The sequence below is a fragment of the Prinia subflava genome, chromosome 3, assembly GCF_021018805.1.
Source record: "Prinia subflava isolate CZ2003 ecotype Zambia chromosome 3, Cam_Psub_1.2, whole genome shotgun sequence".
Lineage (NCBI taxonomy): Eukaryota > Metazoa > Chordata > Aves > Passeriformes > Cisticolidae > Prinia > Prinia subflava.
Window position 1 is genome coordinate 41,454,089 of NC_086249.1, and position 22,771 is coordinate 41,476,859.

The 22,771-nt window shown below is 40.3% G+C and overlaps 1 protein-coding gene across 1 annotated transcript in view; it reads left to right on the top strand.

Moving 5' to 3' along the window:
• RFXAP (regulatory factor X associated protein) overlaps window positions 1-21,887 on the top strand; it is a 52,287-nt gene extending 30,400 nt beyond the window's left edge. The window contains exons 2-4 of the mRNA XM_063393439.1: window positions 12,217-12,923; window positions 15,284-15,391; window positions 17,313-21,887. Coding sequence (XP_063249509.1) covers window positions 12,217-12,923; window positions 15,284-15,391; window positions 17,313-17,423 — 926 coding nt within the window. The 3' untranslated portion in view covers window positions 17,424-21,887. The remainder of the gene's footprint in view (window positions 1-12,216; window positions 12,924-15,283; window positions 15,392-17,312) is intronic.
• The last annotated feature ends 884 nt before the right edge of the window (window positions 21,888-22,771 follow it).

Below are 22,771 nucleotides of genomic sequence, written 5' to 3' on the forward strand. Positions count from 1 at the left end.
AACATTCCATCACTGCTTCTCTCAGTGCTCTAGAGACCAGCACAGCACAGGTAGCAGTGCTGACCATTGTCCTGCTAAAGGGAATTCCTGTCAGTCAGTATAGGGAACAACTAGAGAGGTAATAGAAGGGAAGAGGTGGAAAAGGAGACAAGTTTCCCTTTGCTACAGTGAGGAAAAAACAACTTTACATAAGAGAGGAACGTTTCTTTCCAGGAATGGAGTGAAAGGAAAATAAATCTCTGCAGAACATCTTCCCACTAGATTTGGTTTGACCAGTATATTTAAATAGCAGTTTTACAACATGTTCTAGCTAGTATGACTGAGATTTATGGTCTTTTGATATTAATAACCTGGGTACTATCAAAAGTAAAAATTATGGTACCTACAGTTTGAATGAGGTTTATAGAGTTTACCATGAGATATGAGTATTAAATATCTAATTTGAACGTCCAGTGCTTCACAGGCCATTTCACAGGTGTATCACATAGCTGCTCTTCTATTGTACTATCTTGTGTTTGACTAAACACATTTTCCAGCAATTTATCTAGTCTTGGAATCCAAAAAACAGAAAGATTAAGAATCCACCACTGTTTCATTACCTTAATCCAGCTGTTAATCAGCTTCACTCTTAAAAATTTGTATTTGTGCCTAATGTCCCATTTGAATTTGTATGACTTTAGTTACCAGAAAAGGGTGGGGGTTTTTTGGTTGGTTTTTTTTTTGGTTAGTTTTGGTTTTGGGGTTTGGGGGTTTTGGTTTTAGTTTTGGTTTTGTTTTCTCCCAAGGTCTTCCTGATTTAATTCAATTTAATTCAATTTCATTCAATTCACTTACTATTATTTTATCTTCAAAAACCTATTTATATTGATGTTGTATCACATGTTGGGTCCCTTTTTTTTTTTTTTTGAGTGAACTTATATCTCACTCCAAAGTAATTTCTGCTTAAATCTCTGCTGTAAAGGGTGTTTGTGGGGAGTTGGGTTTTATTTGTTTGATTGCTTTTTGCTCATGTGACTCATTAGTCTTATTTCATAATGAAATTTCACCAGTGTTCTAAAGGCAAATGAACTTGTCTCCTTAAATGTGAGTATTGAAAGTCACATTTTTACCTGAACATCACAATAAGAGTGTTTGATGAAATGTTTGCACATTGTGACCTTTAAATAATTTTCAGAACAATGTTCTTGCAGTAAAAGATCACCATTCTGTAAGCCTGATCTGAAATTCATGTTCTTAATTTTTACTGTGACAAAGTGCATGTTTTGAGGATGGCAAGGACATAGCCACAGCCTCATTTTAATTTACCATACCATGTATCTTCATACAGTTTTAAAAATTCATCAGCTCTTTCTATTTACTTTCACATAATTAATTCAAATGTTGAAAAATATCAGGATTACCACTACTCTATGTAAAATCCTGCTACAAATGTCCAGGACCCTGTGTGGACAATTCATGACAGGAATGTGTTTAAAAATCACTTTTCACACTATTTCCTTACTGTTCCTTTACTGTTTGCATACAACACTGACATGAATCAGAATGCACTGATACAATGCCAAATTACTTGACAAAGCCTTAATAGCTTACATTTCTTACTTTTCTCAAACAAGTATACACTATCTTAAAATACAGTTAAAAACCAAAACCAGACTCAACTGTAAAAGTTGTATTTCCGAAGAAAAAGAAATTTCATTGGCACTTACTCTGTATTTCATACACAACTCTTTAATAGTTATAATTCATGTCTAGTCTTCACTCCTGAAGATTTATGTGTGTGTGACTCACATCAGTATATACTGCTTTGAGCCATCGTCCCTGTCTTTGGAACATGCTGCAGCATTGATGGTCTTCTTGCCTCTTGGAACAGCTATGGTAATCCAAGTTTTATTAGATGGGAAGCTCAACCAGTTCCTCAGATCTCTGGGTACAAATTATACAGGATTTGACAAAATTTTTCTTTTGCAGATGTTCCATATTCCCCTGAGTTGCTAGAGAACTGTAAAACACTTTTAATTTCCTTTTATGATGGAAAAAAGCATGGTATATTTTCAATGAATTAACAGAACTATTTATTAAGCCTCTATTTTTTTTTCTTCATGATAACTTCATCATATCCATTTAATAGCAGGCCTAGGAAGAATACATTTTTTAAAAATCTTCAGCTTCTTATTTTTTCTATGTGATGCTAACACTTTTCTACATTTCATGATCATATATGCCTCCTTACCTATTTTTCATTATATATAATTTAATATTCACATGGCCTGCTCTGGCTTCATTGCTTGACCAAGACTAGCTCTAAGCCAAATCTGATAGATTGAAGCTGTCTTTTTATACCATCTAATAAAATACTCTTTTAAATCAACTATTTTTGGGTTTTTTTCCTTAACTATTTTGCTCATATTTTTTTGCTTTTTCAAAGTTAACTCCTATATACGTGATGTGCATCCTTATGTGTAGCATAAGCTTTTATAATGACTGTTTATTTTTTTTTCCACAGTGACTGCAATTAATCTTGATTACTTGCTCCCTGATTGTCTACTCTATGATTAATTCTTCTTTATCATAATCTGGCACTTAGTATGGTTCATGTAAGTCAATTACTATCTCTATTTTTTAGAAGGTGTAATAATGCCTTAGCACTAGCAGTCTAAGCCCTCCCTTGGTATTCTATGCTTTTGATGCAATAGGATGATGTATTTGTTATAAACTATTAAAAGATCAAAGTTGTGTTGATTTGCCTGACTAGGACACGCCTGAAAGACCATTACTTTAAGTACAATCACTTTATTTTGTGGAAGTAAAAAAGCAGATAAGACCAACAAGGCTAAACATGGGTTAAAGAGCAATTCTCGTGGACTACATTAATACACAAAGTAGTGCCGGCTTTCTTGCCTGTCAGCAAGCTACCAAAAAATAAAGGATACTATATACAAGCTCAAGTCTGATGACTTGACAGTGGAAATAGGCCAAACTCAGTTGCAACTGTTCATGTAATTGCAAACATCTGACACACTTACCCTTGTAACAAGAGATCCAGGTCATGGAGAAACTAGAAGAACTAAACACAGTGAAACAAGCTATTAGCCTTCGGGGATCCCACCGCAGTCAGGAGCCGTGACTTATTTTTGTTTTACTGTTTCTTTTTCTTTTTTTTTTCCACAAGAAAGATGGATCTTCCAGACATTGCCTGAGTAAGTAAAGGTATTGTGATTTCCTTGAGAGTAAGGTTGGAGTTGTAGAAGAGACTGTCAACAATTAAAGGGCTTGTAGGTCCAAATTCAGCTTTGAGTGGTATTTGTGCAGCTGTGTGGAAATTGGCTGGGTTGACTTTGGTACTGATTTTAGTGTGGTTGTTTAGCCTTTAAATCAGAGCTGGATTTTGCAATTAGCTATTCCTCACACTAGACAGTGAACAAGTGTATATAGACATATATACACTTTACTCACTTTATTCATCCTGTTTTGAAAACAATCAAATCAATAGTGCCTATTTAAAAGAGAAAAAAGGGCAGACAGTAACATCTAGCTTCTCTGCATCTAAAAATCTTCTGTAATACAGGCAGTTTCAGAGAATCACAATGATTTAAACTTCCAACTTGTGTTATATAAAACACAGCATTGGCATTTTTCATCACCACAATCAAATCCAAAATCTGCACCTGTGTACTCCTTCCAATGCAGAATGTCAATTAGTTTTATCCTCAGAACAGTGGTCCAAAACTACTGGTCCTCCTCATTTCAGTATAAAAATTGAGAAAACTCTTGATGAAGTGACAGTGCCAAAGAGGAGGAGGAAGAACAAATTTACAGTTTTCAGACACTGACATGTTTCTAAAAATGAATTATAATTCTTTATTGAGAAAAAGGAGTTGAGCAAGCTACCTGGTCTTTAGTTAACTTTTAAAAATTACTTGGAATAAGACTGTCTTCACTAAAGCTGTTGTGTGAAGAATAATTTATAATAAGAAAATAATACCATGGGAACCATTTTCTTTATTACAAAGAATCGTTCAACATTTGCAGTATAAGGATTGTACAGCAGTTGCAATATAAAGAGGAATATTTAGAAGTGGTGAGAATTTTTTATGTAAAATACTCTGTTGAAAAGAGGATTAGTCATAATTATCCTTATGTCAGTATATGGGGAACTAAATAAAAGGTTTTAATGGTTTGAGAATATTCAAACTGCATTTTATGCTTCCTACTTTGCTTTCAACAATTTAAATGCTCAGCTCTATATAGGATATACAAGTCTAGGAAATTGAGAGTGGAGAACAGAAATGTCTACGTTGCACATTTTTCCCTTCCAAACACTATTCAACAGATTGTTGGCAGTGGCACAGACCACTATGAGACTGTTCACAAAACACAAAAAAAGGATGCTGAATGCTAACAATTCAGTAAACCTACGAGTGGCCATCTATTTAGAACACAAAACCAACTTCACATTTACACATACAAAGTCCTTATGGAGGACTTGTCCTTACTTCTCTCAATATTTAATATGCTAAGAACTCTCTGCACTTTTCCCATGTTTCCCATACAGTTATCAATGAATCCCTCTGCTTTCCAAGGCAGTCTTGTGGACTCAATGTTTTCTCCTCTAGGACATTACTTGTGGCCTTTGAGAAGTGAGGAATACTACTTTTCTGCAAGTTACTCCTTAGCATCCATAATATTTATTACCTATTTTCAACTTATAAAAAACATTACACAGAACTCCATCACTGCAGCCCCAACACTTTGATTTTCCTGTACTGAACAGTTACAGAAAATCTGCAGCAGGGGTGGCATAGTTCAAAGGAGAAAACTGTGCCCTGCTTCTCTAAGGTGATTGTCTCCTCCAAGTGCTATAACACAGTAACTCCTTTACAAAGCTCCATGAATGTCTGCCTCTTCTAGGAAAAATTCTGTACCTGAAGTTGACCATCTCCAATGTACAAAGAGACATAATCTTCACTAATATTCCTGTACCAGAATATGCAACCAGTAGCATTTCTCAGCATAACTACTAAGTCTGCAGTGAACAAACTAACTTTTATTTTTCTGTATGCCAATAGTTACTGCTAAAACAATAACCAAGATCTGGACATGGTCTGAGTGTCTCCTGAATAATACAAGCCATTGACCTCAACTGGTAGAAGTTCAGCCTGTGGATTACAACATTTATCCTTCTGGCAGGACTGCATAAAAAATTACGCAGAAACAGATGTGCCTCAGCCTAATGGTGACACCAGGGACTTCTGGGTTCACAAAAACCTTGTATAAAAATACATGGAAGATCTCTTTTGCATGGAAATTTTGATGCTTAAGTACAAGAGTGTGTCAGGCCTCCAGAAATACGTGCATCAGGTATATGTAGCTGCAGTGCCAGAATGCTAAAATGACTGTAGATCAATACAAATGCTTGAGGTGATGTTGCATCACAGGACCAAGAAATTCAGTGTTTGAGAAAAATGTTTCATGTGAAGTAGCACTCCCAGGGCATCTGGTAACTAACCAAGGAACTGTCCCTAGATCTCTGAAAGAGAAAAACGATAAAGGCACTCATAATTAGAAGATACAAGCTAATGACAAAGCCGTGTGCTAATGGCCCATTAATGAATCCCTTTTGAGATCCCTGAAAGCTAGTTTCAGGCTGTAACTTGGAACCAGCTTGATGTAGTTGGAAGTCTGGGTCCTGACTCCTCCCAAATGAAACTGTTTAAACATCCAGCTTTAATAGAATGGCTTTGAAAACAGCTGGCTCCCCAAGGGCATTCCAACAGGTTGTTGATCATGGATGCTTCGGGGCGAGCATTCAGGTCCAAACTGGACATATTCTTGTTTGCCAAGATGAAAGGCAAATAGCTGTATGCACACAGTACAAAGACAGCACACTTGTCTTGAAAATGTTATTCCTGTACCTAAATAAAGTCTTGTAATGTCAGTCTGAGAAAGGAGAGAATTAATAGCTTCTTAGGCACAGATACATGATTTACTAAAGATCAAGCCACGTTTCAGTGCTGTACAGTGATAACTCCTTCCCCTCTATCCTGAAAAAATGAAATCCTTTTAGTCTCTGATGGTCTGAATCTGATCATAATAAAGTCCCTACATATGAACTTCCTTTGTACCTGTATTTGCCAAGCATTTTAAAGAGAACAGAAATAAGTTATTGGGCAGAGTATAACAAAAGATTTGACATGCCATGAATTGGACTCCTTTCTCCCTGACTTTATATATAAAGGAAGAGTGGGCTAGGAAAGCATATAAATGAGGACCCAACAAACCTTATTTACTGACAGTTCTTACTATGCAATTTCATAAACCAGGGCATCTTGATTTTCCTGTCTCAGGAACACTCTATGCCTCTGCCCTTCCCTTTGTGGGGCCCTCTACATCGCTGTGGTACAAAGAAGACAGTGATTGTAATTCTCCTGCTCTTTAAAGAATGATGGCTTAAAGAGAGCAAATCAAATAACACCATCCCCCCCACACACACCTGATATTGAAAAACAAAACAGAAAAGCCTCCATGACTGGGTAAAAGAAGGGACAAAGTTACTACTTCACAGCTTCAACAAAATGCTAGAAAAGTGTGTAAAAATAGCTCTAGTTCAAGAAAGAAATTCCTGTTAATAGGTTAGAGGCACCCTTTCCACTAAGGGGATTCTCGGGTGTGAAATACATCTTTCAGAAAAACTAGACACCTTTGATAACACTTACATGTGAGAAATGTATGGCATTAAGTCAAAAATAGAAAATATAAATTTTGCTGTCCAGATAACTATGCCAGAAGTAAACGTAAATCTTTCAACTTTTGCTTGAAATGACACGCAAAACGTACTTATGAGAACTATACAGAAGATACTTCACTGCTTGATTAAAGTGATAAAAGATTACTCAGAACACAAACTGTGAACAAGCTGGTGAGTGACCCCAAGGTGTGACTCCCTTGGATCATGAAACAGAGTCCCTGGTGAGAAGCTCAACAGGACCTGGCAGTGTTTGCTCGCAGCCCAGAAAGTCAGTCATATCCTGGGATGCACCAAAAGGGGGTTGGCCATCAGGTCAAGGGAGGGAATTCTGCCCCCCTATTCCACTCTTCTGGGATCCCACCTAAAGTGCTGCATCCAGCTCTGGCATTCCCAACATAAAGGTGGTGAGACACTGGCACAGGTTGCCCAGAGAACTTGTGGATGCCCCATCCCTGGAAGCATTCAAAGCCAATACTGAATGAGGTTTTGAGCAACCTGGTCTAGAGGAAGGTGTCACTGTCCGTGGCAGGGAAGTTAGAACCAGAGGATCTGTAAGCTCCCTTCCGGCACAAACTGTTCTGTGATTCTGTGAATGTCAGCACAAAGGCCAGAACACATGATCAATCTTATCAGTTGTTATAAGATAAGAAGGACAAGATGCTGACGTTCAGACACAGGTAAGAGTTGCATGTATTTGGCAGCCACAGCTGTTGGCAATGGACAGAGCAGCTAATGCAACATATTTTCCTGCCAGGAGAGGATTGCTTCATTATCTAGAGCTTTGCTTCCATCTAGTTTTAACTTTCTTAATAAGCAAGGCTCTCCCTACTTCTACTCAAAGAGAATGTTCCACAGTCTAATATTGAGCTCACTGCTTTTGTTTTTTCATTTTTGCAAATTTATCCCATTTTTCATATTTACTGCTTCATTAAGCATAGTGATTATACTTACTTTTTCTACAGCCAGCAATTTTCTGCTATTCATGGTTTCTTGGTTGTAAGGAGAGAAATACTATTTTAAAGTAGGCCTGAATTCAATAATTTAAATTGAGAGCGAATCAGCCTTTGAAAGAGTAATAATTAGAATTAGCAATGCTGACTTTTACCAATGTGCTCACTGTTCCATACCCCGAAGACATATATAACAACTCACATAGACTAGGAAGACAGCTCAGGACATATCCAAGGATGCTGCCTCTGCATTGGAGAACAACATCCAGAATTACACTGATCCTACCCAGAGGCTAAAAGCAATAAACATGATCCTTTCCCTGTGAATGGAAATCACCTAGACTAATAAAATGGACTGCAGTTAAGTTTTACTTCAGAAATTTAAAAGGACATCAAAGAAACACTGTTCTGAAATTCAGTAGTGCTCCAGTAACTAAAGCTGTGGAGAGAACAGGGGCTAATAACTGTCCAGTGTGAGGTTCGAGGTATAGTCTAATGTCTGTCCTGTACACTTTTATTCATGTCTATTTTTGATTGCTTTTACTATAGTGTGAATGCTAATTTTATTAAAAAGCTGATTTGTTTATGTCTAATTATGTGTAAATATAGGGAAGTGGAGATTTTCTTTCAGCATACCTATTTATCTGCTGTCATGGGACAAAGGTAACCATGTAAAATGAGAGGGGCCTGGGGAAAGGAACCTATTTCTAATGTCCATTTTTGTCACACACATACTAACAGAATACATATCATAATGGAAACCAAACTTCCATTTAGTTATTTTTTATTTCTATGATTGCAAAAAAAAATTTGTCTATAATTTATAAAGCTTAATGAGTTTCTGATTATACTCATTTTGTATACTTGAACAGTGCTAAGAGAGATGTTTATAAGATTTGATGAAATTGGCATCAAATTTTTTTACACTTATCTGAAAAGCAAGCTTTAACAGATTGATTATGGTAGTTTAAATGCCTTTGCCTTGCTATTTGTGGTAAGACTTCATCACTCATTGGCACCTGGGCATTTGTATCAGTGAGCACATTGATCACCCTGTACTTCACCTTCCTTTGAGGGCAGATTTGTTTTCAGACTGCTGAGCTTTTGAATCTTTCCACGACTGTATCACTGTGCAATTTGGCTTGAATATCAAGAGCAAGTAGGAAGAATAAATGGGGAGTTTGCTAAGCAGTACAAAGTAAAACAAAGCAGAAAAATCTCTCTTGACTGTACACTTGTATTTGGATTCCCTCATCAAATGATGTGTTTCTAAAGAGATGTATTTTAAAAACTATTAGTTCTCAGCTTCCTTCAGCAGTCTTAAATCATTCTTGTTTATCTTTGAAGTACCACTCATTTCTGTTTTAAAAACCCAAATGGCTCTCCTTGACTCAAGCTGTTAATTTTATGACGAATAGCCAATAGCAATAAGGTTACAAGATACTTTGCATTTAGATTCTGTTTGTAGGGATACCACAACACTGGATGTATGAATTTCAGAATCCCATGTCTCACAGAAGTTCTCAGCATGGCCTGTGCTCTTACAGCACATGATAAAGGCAAATGCTATTCTGGATAGATAGACAGACAGACAGACAGACAGACAGATAGATAGATAGATAGATAGATAGATAGATAGACACACAGACTGAACAAAATTCATACTATTCCTTATAGAAGAGTGCTAAAGTAATGTTAACAATTTGAAAATATTACTTCAGCTATAATCATTAGTACTATCTTGGTTTGTAAGCAGGACAAATCAGCTTCTTCAATGATTGTTACCTTTCTGAAATTTAACCTGTATCTGTTTTTTAAAACGTGTTGTTTCTGAGACAATTAAGAACTGGATTAAGAGCAAGTACAGAAATCTAGAATATTAAAACAAACTATTTCACAAACACAAATGAATGGACAGCAGAAGATCAGAGAATATATTTAAATATTTATTTAGAGATGTCAGCCTAAGGACAAATGAACTTATTACATTTCAGTAAATGAATTTATTACATTTCAGTAATTGTATTTGTCAACTCCTTTAATTGCACCTGGCAATACAAAACATGATGCATTTGCACCTGGCTGGATAGCAATGATGACTGGTGATAAAATTTTCTAAGCATGACCTTTCTTCTTCAACAGCCAGATTTACATAAGAGCAGCCCAAGGAAACAACTACTTTTTTTTGTTTTCATTTCCATCACAGTATTTCTCTTTTCTGAGCATACCAGGCAAGTAGTAAGGGAACACCAGTGGCAGCTTTTTAAGGAGGACTTGCTTTGTTAGCTGTCATTCATTTACTACCTGTGTATGTTGCTATGCCCTCAAGCAAGCAGATTACAAGGTTATTGGGTAAAAAAAAAAATTAGATAATGCTTCATATTCCAGTACAGTAATAGACCCAGTAAATATCAAATAAATTTGCTAATTAAGTAACCCCTTCAATATCTTTGTAATGTACTGTTAGTTTTCTGTGGCTTTTTATTGCTCTTTGTTCTTCAGAAGATGAAAATGAGAACCATGGAGCTGAAATATGTTTCCAGGCATAGTCTCCAATGAAATTCCCATGTGGTATCAGGGTATTTAAGATAGAATTCAACTTATTCTACAAGACAGGGAGTTTTCAGCAGAGCATTTGGTTGGAAACCTTAACTCTATGAATAATTTTCTCTTAACTCTATGAATAATTTGTCCATGACAAATCCAGCTGCTCAGTAGGGATTCACAGAAGTGGATGAAGGGCCCAAACAACTCTTCTTCCTGTAATTTAAAGGTTATCACTTCCCTGTTTCTCTTCATTAGTTATCATGCAGGCTGGAGAAAAATGTGATTTGAGTCATTATTATTTTGGATTTTTATTTTAATTAATCTCAGGAGAACATGGAATTTTAGGAAGACATTCTTTCAAGGCGCTTTTAAAACAAAAATAGTATTATTTCAATGGACCTATAATGTGAAAAAGACCCCAAACATTTTGTGATGACATCAAAATAGTTAAGAAGCAGGAAGAAAACAAGGCTATATGTAATTTTTGTATGTTTCACTACTGAAAGATCAAGCCTGAGTCCTAAAGAAAGCTTCTGGCAAGTTGTCCCAGCATGGCTGTAACAGAGATGAAAGACACTGAAACTGACGTGGGGAAAGTAAGTCTTCACTGACAAAAATAGTCTGTAATTCCAGTTTAGCTGGAGTTGGAGGTCATTTTGCCCATGACTGATTGGTCAAAGGCAATGAGGATAGAGTTGCTCAGTTCACTGTGATTTTTCTACGACTATACCCATCATTAACCATTTTGACAAATGAGAGAGAAGTGTATTATGACAACATTGAGGGTGAAACAGAATGGCTACAACTGCGAACGGCGTAATCATTTATCTTAGTGACAGGAAAAGGGAGCTGTGGTAATTGCCAAGGAATTAGCGGAGTCAGCAGTGTTCTTTAATATCGGATGAACTGCTCTGTGCAATGAGAAAGGCAAGAACCCACAGAAATTAAGGAGGTAAGACAAAGGGAATAAATAAATAAAGGGATAAATAAAGGGACAGCAGGTGATCAAGGAGATGGAAGTCAGTGAGACTTCTGTGCAGCCATGAAGAAGTAACCCAAGGAGAGAATTGCTACCCAAAGGAAGAAAGGGCAAGGAGCAACAGGCTGACAGCCACATGGGCAGTCACTAGAGGCAACAAAAAGGCTAAGTGGGAGAAGCCAAGCTGCATCCCTGTATGTGCACTCTCAAGTGACAGTGGATGAAGAGCAAGGGTCCAAGTGCAGCGTAGAGCCAGCACTTGTGAAGATCAGCGGCAGGAAGGGTTGGGTCTGCACAGCCACCACACGACCACAGCAGGACAGGAGGCTGAGCAGGCTGACAGGGTGTAGAACCCCAGAAGATAACGGGATAATGTATGCGTCTCAAGAAACCATAGCTGGACAGCCATGGAGCCCACCAAGGATTGTTTGCACTAGCAGGCAAGGATTGCTGGTGTTAACACTCTGTGAGAAAGAACAAGATGTGGCCGGAGACGGGGCCTTGCGGAGGGAGGACGGCACTTTTGCAGGACAAGCAGCCTTGTAATTCCTGGAGATGAGCACAACGCAGTATCTATCACACAAGCACAGGAACGAGGACACGATGTAGGAGGCATCGTGTGCGAGGAGATCAAGACCATCCAAGTCCCTCGAAGCTCTCTGAGCTATTTTCCAAAAGATCTGAAAGAACAGACTGAGCACGATAATTAATTTGCATAGAAAGGAATGCAAGGTAACCCCTGCAAGCCTGGACAGCACCTCTTTTTTCTCTTTTCTCTCATTTTTAATTGTCTTTTTTCTTTTCCTTTCCTCTCTCTGACCTCTCACCCCTTACTGAGTTCACCTTTTCTCTTTCCTTTCACCCTGCCCCTATATCTAAAACCCACTACCGTGTGCTTGCGCAGTAGCTCAGGGACTAACAAACCAATTCCCGTGCCCACCGTGCAATATGCCAATAAAGCTTTCTGACTGCTTGCACACCCTCTGCCGGCACAGCCCCAGCTTCTTCCCCCCCGCGCCCCCAGGGGCGGAGCCGCCATTACCGGGGCCCCTCCCCCGAGCACGGCCGGGGCGCGTGCGCGGAGCGCGCGGCGCCTGCGCGCGGGCGGCGCGGCGGAGGCGCGGGCGCGGCGCGCGCCGGGACCGGCCGGGCCGGCACCGCCGCCCTGCAGGACAGCCCCGGCGCCGCTCCCGCCTCCGCCGCTTCCCCCTCCTCCTCCTCCTCGTCGCCGCCGCAGCAGCAGCAGCAGCTGACGCTGCTCGTGATGCAGCCGGGCGGCGGCGAGGAGGCGGCGGCCGGGGCGGCGGGGGTGGTGCTGCAGCCGAGCGCCGACCCGCAGCTGCCGCCCTCCGCTAGCGGCGGCCTCATGGTGTTCTACGAGCTGGGGACCGCGGCCGAGATCGAGCTGGTGGAGGAGGAGGCCGAGGCGGCGGGCGGCGAGAGCACGGCCAGCCTGGAGGAGCTGGAGGAGGAGGAGGTGGCGGCGGCCGCCAGCGGCGAGGCGGCGGCGGGCGGCGAGTGCAAGAGCTGCACGTACGAGGGCTGCAGCGAGACCACCACGCAGGTGGTGAAGCAGCGCAAGCCCTGGATGTGCAAGCGGCACCGCAACAAGATCTACAAGGACAAGTACAAGCGCAAGAAGAGCGACCAGGCCCTGGGGGGCGGCGGGGCGGCGGCCGCGGGGGGCGGCCCGCGGGCCGAGGTGAGGCGGGGGCGCGCCCCTGGAAGCGGGGGCTTCCCTGGAAAGCCGGGTTGTGTCAGACGGAGAGGGAAGGAGTGTAGGGCCGCCCTGGAGCTCGCGCTTCCTCCTGTTTGCCAGGGCAAACTCCGTTTGCTTTCAGCTCTGACAGAAATTGTAGACGCTTCCAGCTATACCAAAGATTCCAAGTAAAGAAATATCGCTAGGAGATGCTTCGCTTGCAGCATGGCTTTTTTTCCCGCGGTAGGAAAGTATCGATCCAAGAGAGATGTCAGACTTGTTTCTCAGCTGGTGCTGAAGTGTGGGGTTTTAAAGTCGCAAAGGGCGTTGGGTATCAAATATATAAAAATCAATTGTGTAGGTTACTCAGGACGCCTTTTGGTTATTGCTTTTATATAAAATGGCAGGAAAATATTTAGACCACTGCTGGTTCATACGTAACTTGCATAAGCTTAAGTGTTTTGTTTAGATGGGGAAATAATGTCAGTGGGAAAACTGATGGTAATGTTCAACTTTTTAAATATTCTTTTTCCTACATTTTGTGGACTCCGTGTGGACCACACACTTCTCTGATGGTCGCTTGTACAGAGTTAGTGTTTCAGATCTTGTATTTAGATGAGACAGAAAAAGGGAAATTGTTTTACACTTGAAAGTGCTTGAGTGGCTTGTGCTTAAAGGGGCAGGTGTAAAATAGTGATTGTTAGAAGAAAAAAATCTTACCTGGCACTCCTGCGAAAAGCAACCCTTTTATGTTATCACAGCTGCGTCTGGAGTTGTGTGACTGGGAACTGATGTAACTGGAAACTGACCACCAAAATCTTTTCCTATTTCTGGTTTTTTTTTCATTTAAATATAATAGTAACCATACTGGGTGTCACACAAAAGAATCTTCTTTTGTATGTCTGTAAAAGCCATGAGGCAGGTGCTTTAAAAAAGGGAAGTGTAGTTGATGCTGCTAGGGAATATTCTCTTACCTTCTCTTTCAGTTCAAGGACTTGTTGAGGTGTTTCTGATGTATTCTGTAACTCTAAGTGATACATGTTCCATACAGTATTCTGGATTTTTGTTGAACCCTTGTAAGCTCTGAGCCTCTGTTACATTTTGGTAGTTTCTTCAGACCTGCTACCTGGTGTGAATACTCACCTTATTTTACAGTCTTGTTAGTGTCAACCTAATTTGCCAGGTAGTGTTTACATTGGAACAATTCTCTTGTGTTTGTGATACTTACTTGGAAGGCTTGCCTCTACCCTTTTTCCTTCTCAAACTGAAAAGGCATAGCATGCTTGTTTCCAGGGAAAAAGTTATGCACTTTTGTCATCCTTGCTGTTTTGTGAGCCTTTTCTAATTCTAGTAGCTACTTCTCTTTTCAATGAGGTAGGAGAAGCTGCACACATTATTCAAGAGGAGAATGAATTCTAGATTTATATGCCAGCATGACTTTCCCTCTTCTTGTTTCCGTCCCTGCTCGATTCATGATGTGTCTAGACAAATACTTGTGCTAGTTCAGGAAAGGGGACAGTATGGGAGAAGGGTAAGAAGCTGCATTTCATACTGTGATGGGTTAAAACTTTTTGCTCTTTAGCATGAAATAGTGATTATTGCATGTTGGAAGAGGGTGGGTTTTCTTTTCCCAGCTTGTGTGAGTTCAGTAGAAGTTTCATTTCTCGCTTCTGTGGACAGGATAGAAGTGAAAGATTCTGGGATTTTTTTTGTTGTTGTTGTTCCTGCTTTCGAATTTTTCCAGGTAAATGGAAATGTCGGTAAATTTTGAATATAATACACATAGGATTCAACATTGGTTGAAGTTTTCCTTAGAGCAGATTGTAGAGCCATGTTGTATTAGTATTTCTAATCCAGATGACTGGTGATTGTACAGGGAACAAAATAAACTTGGGGGGAAAAAAAGAAAAGAAGCTTGTGGCTTTGGCAAGTTCAACATAGTGTTCTGAAGTATGTATTGTTTTGGTTCTTACAAGGATTATTGTCGTTCCTGCCCAAATACAAATGATAAATATCATTCATTTTCACAAGCTGGAAAGCTGGAGGCTGACCTGTTGTGAATGACTTCATTTTCAAGAAATGCAGTCAAATAAATTGAAGCCACTAACTACCCCTAGTAACCTGTTGAGTTTTGCAGTGTAGAATAACTCAGCTGCATTGCTTCACTTTTGCTGGTGAAATAGTGAAAGGAGGTAGAAAGAAGAGACCAGGTCTTGAATAGATAGATTTCCATTCCTGTGCTGTTACTTTCCTCTGCAGATTAAGGAGGCAAATGTTCTTTACTCGAGGGATTTTCTGTGTGTCACTGTATCAGAGTTTATAGTCTGACCTCTCCTTTGTTTTTTGTTTTCTGTCACGTGCAGGATAGTGTTGAAGGTTCAGTGTCTGTTGCGAAGCAGAGATCAGGATCCGTTGGAGATCGCCCAGCAAGACCTACTCTTCTAGAACAAGTATTGAATAAAAAGAGGCTGGTAAGTCTTGTTTTTGAGTGGTTTTGAACTCAAATAAAGAAAGATGGTGTAACAATGTTTACCTGTGATCATTGTGAAAAAAGAAAGTTTAATAAGCATGCACTGCCTGTGCATATTTGCAAATTTGAAACATGCCTCAGAGATGTGTGCATCAGCCTCTCTGTGAGGAATACTAAGATGACTGAATGTAGTGATCTGAAGTTTGGGTAGTAAGAGATGTGGTGGTTTCTTTAGGGTAAATAGTGCCTACAGGATAAGAGAGATGGTTTTAGCTTGTTAAACCAATGCCTTAGCCAGAACAATTAATGGACTTTAGGTCTGATATAAGCTTTACTGCGGTGTGTTTTAGAAGTTGTAGATGTATCATATTAAACTTAAAGTTGTGTATATGTGTGTTGATCAAGCAAACTCTAAGCAAACAGTGCGATTTATAATATTTGTAGACTGCATGAATGGCATGTCTCATAAGTTTTTTAAACACTGGTTTCTCCTTTAACAAGTTAAGCCCAGTGCATGGAAATCATTCAGTACCTACAGTTTGTTCAGCTTCTTCATTACAACCTTCTTTGTTTGCATGTTTTTGCAGTCCCTGTTCTTCAGAAGCTATTGGGACTGTTTGTCTTGTCTCTGCTATCTGTGCAATGCAATTTAACAATACTCATTATAGTGCAGTAGTGCTTGTTCAGAAACTTGAAAAACTCTAAAAGAAACATTACATCAGTCTTAAGTATACAACTACGTAGATGTATTTCTTAAAAATTCTTTCTCAGTGATAGACACAATCACTAAAAAATGCTAAACTCAGAGGACTGTTCATAGCTTTTCAGCTTTTATGAGGAAAACAAGTAACGAGCTATGGAGTAGTTTCCATATTATCTCTTGCTCTTCATGCCCCACTTACTGGCTTGCTGTCCCCTTTCCTGGCTGTTTCTATTGATGTGCCTTTTAATTAAATTTGAAAAGTACCTTATGAATGAAACATTATTTTTATAGAAATACAGCAAGCAGAAGCTCTTTCAATAGATGTTAGGAGCTTTTGCACTAATTATGTCAAGGCTCTTTAAGAACTCGGGATTCCTTTCAGTATATCTGAAATTCAGATTCACCTTGATCTGGTTCTTGCTTCACTTTCTCCTGTGACTTGCAGTTGCAGTACCTCTTTGGTTATATCACTGAAGTGACCATGGATAATGAGCAAGCACCTAGGGACTTCATTCAGCTGAAAAATAACCTTTTTCCTGTATTAATTTTTGAAAGGATCAATTCCCAACCTTATCTGCCATTTGACCTTACAATCACTTGGGCTGCAACTGTGCAGGAATGAGAGTGAATAAACAGAGCTGGATTACAGACTGCAACTATTCAGACCAGGAGCCAGATGCAAACACTTTTAGATACTTCTATCTTTTGATTGAATGCAGAGGAGTTTTTTAACTCATTCCCTGTGGATGGACTGCTGTTTTGAAATGTTGGGAAATTGTGGACAGTCAGTGAAAATCATAGAGTATCGTGAGTTGGAAGGGTCCCACGAGGATCATTGAGACCAACTCCCTGCTCCTCACAGGACTGCCTAAAACTAAAATATGTGCTGTGGGTACAGTCCTCATGTTTGAACTCTGACAGGCACATGAGCTTTGCTCTAGGATTACAGTATTTTATTCATTCATTAAACTGTTTTTGAGCTATCTGCAGTGAGAAATGTAGAAAATAGCTGAATTGAAGCACTGCTATAGAACTGAAGCACAATTGAAATATGTTCTGGTTCTAGTATGTCAGTAGATACTCCTGTTTGCTATACTTACAGGGTTTTTAAGCAACAGCAGTAGGTAATGTGCAAATTCATGTAATGGAAAAATATTATTATGGTTGCTATTTAACATGTGAGTTTTGTAAAGTAAAGGTCACTTTTTCTCTCTTCCAGTCCCTACTCAGAAGCCCAGAAGTAGTGCAATTTCTACAGAAACAACAGCGACTGTTAAGTCAACAAGCTTTGGAACAAAGGCAGCAACAGTTTCAAGGAGCACCTGGGTGATGAGGAAAGATTGATGATCTGCAGATGAGTCTGGTGCTGATGGAGGGACAGGATCTGTATTTTGTACAAATACAAACAATCTCAATGTTTAAACAAAAATGGAAGTTGCTGTTGTTATGTATTTGTTTCCTGTTTGCACTTTGGAGGTTTTGAGCTTCTTGGGTGTCTGCAAACTTGTGAGCAAATCATAGAATGGCCTGAGCTGTGTTATGGAAGCTTCCCAGTCTGACCATTCAAGAGACTCTCTGACAGTCACTCTCCCAGTGCCAGAGACGTCTGGGACCAAAGCTCCTTCACTGCAGGTAGCTCCACTGATCTGAGAGGTGCCACACTTGACTCTCTGCACACCCAGCTCAAAGTCAGACCAGGTTTCCTGACTGGTTCGACCCCAGGTCTCAGACATCTGATTCCATAAAGCAATTTATTAGCAGTGTAATAACAGAAACAGCTGGCTGGTGCCTCTGAGGAGGGATCTCAGACAAAGGAGCTCCTGGGCTTTTATACCATCACAGTCTAAGGCAAGCCTCACTCTTCCTCCTGAGTCTTCCATTCCTACCCTGTCCCTGTGTCTATTCACCTGGTAGCCCCTCATCTTCCTGCCTTTTGTTGTGCAAAGAGTTGGCAGGTCACTGCCTCCTGTCTTTACTCCCACCCAGAGCTCAATTTGCGTGTCAATCTGCAGCTTACAAATCAGCTACCTGCACCAGAGGCATTCCTCATCAGTTGGAAGGGACACCTTTCATAAGGCCAGCTTGCTCAGAGCACTGTCCAGCCTGGCCTTGAATGCTTCCTAGGGAGGGGCTATACATACCCAACTTTTCTGAGCAACCTGTTCCAGTGTCTGGCTACCCTCACAGGAAAGAATTTCTTCCTAATACCTAATCTAAATCTACTCTCAGTGTGAACCCATTGCCCCTTTCCTGTCCCTACATGCCCTTGTAAAAAAATCCCTCCTATCTTTCCTGTACACTCCCTTCAGGTAATGGAAGATGGCATTTTGAATACCCTGAAGCCTTCTCTTTTCCAGGCTGAACAATCCCAATTCTCTTAGCCTTTCCTCATAGGAGAGATCTTCTTTTAATCAACTTCTGACCCATCTCTGGATTTGCTGTAACAGGTGGATGTCCTTCCTGTGTTGTAGGTTCCAGAGCTGGATGCAGTCCACCGGATGAGGTTTCACCAGAGCAGAGAGGCTGTGATGGGTTGACCTTGGCTGGACATACAGATGTATAAATTTTCATTACCTGCTATCCCCTGTCCTTTCACAGGTATTATTATCCTATCTCAGGAGTATCCTCCACCCCTCCAGATGTCCAGAATCAGGCCATGACCTGGGCTAGATTCCATCAAGATAGGTGCTCAGGGCAGGAGAAGCAGCACACTTAATTACTGGGCAACAGCATTGACTCTGTGCCTCCCACTATCTTTATTCCTCACAAAATTCATGCTTCATCAGTTCATGTCATTTTTGCTGCTTTACTTTTGCAACATACAACTTATATCACAAATAATTTCCCCCCAAGGTTAAATCTCCTTGGAGCACACACCGGGTCTCCCCATCCTTCTGCATTACCTGTCACAGCTGAGTTAGCCACGAAACTCAGTGCTTCAATAAAACTTCAGAAGGCTTCAGCCATCAGCACCTTGTTATTTAAAAGGCTCTCATACCTTATCTCTGTTGCAATCCCATGGGCAGCTCCAGCTCTTTCTCTCTGCTCTCGCACGCAGCTCAGCTCTCTCCTCCCCTGCCTCCTCACAGCACGATCATCAGACTCCAACTGCGGATTCTCTCTTTTATCACACCCATGGGGGTGAGGGCAAGGCTGTTCCCACTCTTGGGTAATTATCACAGCTGCAATGTATTGGGGGCAAGATTGCCTTCAGCACTACCTCTGTCTTGTCTTCCCACAGTTACCCACCAGGTACACCCAGGTGTCTGAGCAAAGACAATCCCATGAAGGGGTTTGCCTTTCCCTATAGGGAGAGAAATCCTGATTTTCCCAGCCACTTCCCCTGTATAATATGGGGACCTTATCTCCTCCCGCAGTGTGTAGGGGTTTTGTGTGGGCAGGACTAGAGAGGTTTTCAGATCCCCTGGTGTTAACCAGCCAAGTAGCTTCTGTTAAATATGCATCCCAAACCTTCCATGCCCCATTACCTGACACTCTTAACACAGTCTTCAGCTGTCCATTATGCCACACAATCCTTTCAGAGGCTTACGGGTGATCAGGGATGCGACATCCACTCAATGCCATGGTTTTCTTTGCCCAAGAGTTTAAGAGATTATTTTGAAAATGAGCCCCATTATGTGATTTGATTCTCTCTGGGGTACCGTGTTGCCACAAAATGTGTCTCTCAAGACCTGAGATGGTGTCCTGAGCAGTGGCAGAGGTTTACAGGGGATGCTGCCAGCCAGCCAGTTGTTGCCTCTACCACAGTGAGTATGTAATGCTTGCCTTGGTGTGTTCATGGCAGTGCTCCAGTTTGCCAGGCCTCACCATACTGGAAACCCAGCTGCTGCCCTCTATTCCAGGGAAAGTTTACTTCAGTGGCTTGATTGATTGTAGCACATGCTTCTCATTCATGAATGATCTGTGCAATGGCCTCCATGGTCAGGTCCACCCCTTGATGATGAGCTCATTTGTCTGTTGCAGATGATGATTCATGGCCCCATCAGGTAGCCCCTTCCACTCCCAGTCCAAGTGTACTTAAGTTTATTCAGTTTGGGCAGTCTTATCTACCTGTTCATTGTTTTGATGTTTCTCAGTGGTGTGGTTTTTGGGCACGTGAACATCTACCTGATGTACCTTTCTAGTCGTGTTTTTGACCTGTGCACTGATGTCCTGCCCCAGTGCAGGTGCAGTCCAGCCCAGATGGGTTTATCTCTACATTGCCAATTGGTCTTCCATTTTTGCAGTCACCTCCATAGGGCATTAGCCACCATCCAGGAGTCAGGAGGGGGACAGGTCACTTTTCTCATTCAGCAGTCTGTAGGGCTAGTTTAGATGGCTTTCACCTCTGCAAACTGGCTTGACTTGCCTGTTCCTTCAGCAGCCTCAATGACTCCTCCACCTCTGATGGTTTCCTGCCATCAGCAGAATCCATGACTAAACCGGGCCTAGCCTCTTTCATCTTCTGGTAACTCATTATGTGGGCATACTTCTTGTGCACAAGTCTCTTTCTCTGGCAATGCTCCAGAAATCTTTGCCTTCTGGCCAGTCCATGATTTTTTCCAGAATTCCCAATTCAGCTCATGTAACCAGTGCTACCCTCTTATTCCATGTAGTACTGGCTGAGTGATCTGTTAAGGGGATGTTTCCTTTGAAATCTGGAGATGTCTTCTCCAATTATTTTTAAATGTTCATTTTAATATTTAATTTGTTAATAAAAATTTGTTCATGGTAGCAGTGTTTAGCTGTACACCCTTTCCCTACCAAAGTTATAATAAATTAACATTTTTCTATATAACCATTTACAGTTAAACAAGTCAGTCTTCGATGACCATCATTGATGGAATTCAGTTAATTTCTGTGGACATTGTGAAACAAAGTTCTGAAACTGAGCCAGTCTAGTGGCATTACCTAACAGCAATAGCTCAGGGATATGAGAAATTTATGTCCTGTAGAATCTTGCACTAAAGGCAAAGACAACATGCCATCAAGAAGTCAGTCCAGCAGTTCAGAAAAGTACAAGTAGGTGATCTGTTCATTACCTTCAAGTTGAGTAGGTTTGAAATGCTTCATGTGCATAGCATGTAAAAGAATTTGCATTTAAAAGTTCCTAAAGTGATAAATGGCAAAAAGCTTTAAAAAGTATTAGGTGAAAAGTATGAAACTGGGAGTTGGACCTTGTTACACAGAGTTATTTGAAATTACTAACTTCTTATATGTGAAATGTAACTTAATTACAGATTAGAATACCACTGATTTTTAAGAGACTAAATTAAATTAAATTTTAAAGCTTTTAACTCATAATAGTAAATAATTCAAAATCTGGTCTTTTTCTTCTTAAAAAGGTATAGTTAAAATTCTTTTATTAAGACAACAGATCTCTAATCAGCTGCTGCGCTAGACTTCACATGTTTTCAGCCAATTAAAATGAATTTAAGAATCCAACCACTGTATTATGTAAGTGTTAAATCCCATGTTTTATTTATAAAAAAAAAAGTTTTGTATTAATCCACATTTCTGAACAGAGGTTATCCAAATGTGTTAGGTGCTTATTATCAAGGAGTACTTTTACATTTCCACAGTTTGATCCACTAAATAATATCTCTTCAGCAGTATTGGTTAGTCTTACGGATTTTTACAAGCTGTGCTTTTTGTATGTACAAAACTTGTTCTGTAGGGATTTATTGTATTTAGCATTGTGAAAGTTGTTCTTTAAAAAAGAACTTGAAAAGCTTTGTATAGACAGTTCTGGACCAACAAGTGAGTAAAACCTTTGTTTTTTCTTTAAAAAGAAGTCTGTTCTTTTTTGTTTTGTTAAATTCATATGGGCTTTTCTTCTTGTGCTAAAACAGCTGGTTCTGAGCAGATGGTGTTTCAAGGTGTTGTTATACAAAGTCATTTTAGTCTAAAGCAAAATCAGGTTACTTTTCAGTGTGTAAGAATATATGTGTAAAAAATAATAGGCAAGAATTGTAGAATAATGTATTTGATTTTGTTTTAAATGGTCAACTTGTAAAAGGTGAACAGCTCATTTGGGTGGACAGATCTGATCAAACTTTCAAAAAACCCAAACCCTCAGGGCAGAAAGTTGGCACAGCGAGTGTTTGTTGGCACAGTGATGAACAAGTTATGTCAAAACAAATGGAAGTTGCTGAAGCTGTGCATGGATATGTTCAGTAGAGTGCAGCTCACCTATCATGTATTTTTGGTAGTCTGTGACAGCAGCACCATCAGGCTGGTGCAGGCACTGGGAGATGTGCTGGTAGCAGCACTCTCCTGTTTGGGCAGAAGATTGGATGGGATTCCCAAGCCAGTGCTGTCTGCATAGCTCCAAGGCCCATTACGTTGTTTACTCCCTTCTGTTACTGCAGAACAAAATCTGAATTTTACAAAGATAAAAACACAACACTTCTGTAAGAGTACTTTCTTATGATATCTCTCTTTGTCCTTGAGCAGTTCGAGAACGTGCAGCTGCAAGTCTGTCTTTCCACTAATGTCAGTCTGGTTCAGAGGGAAGGCTTCTGTCACAGGGCAGCATCGCTGTTCATTGACTGCCTGTCAGATCAGAACTGTCCCATCAAAAGAAAACTGAACCATCCTCTTGAATCATCAAATCTACCACAGGACAGTGAAGGATTCATATACTGTACATGGAGATTTTATGCTGAATTAATTTTC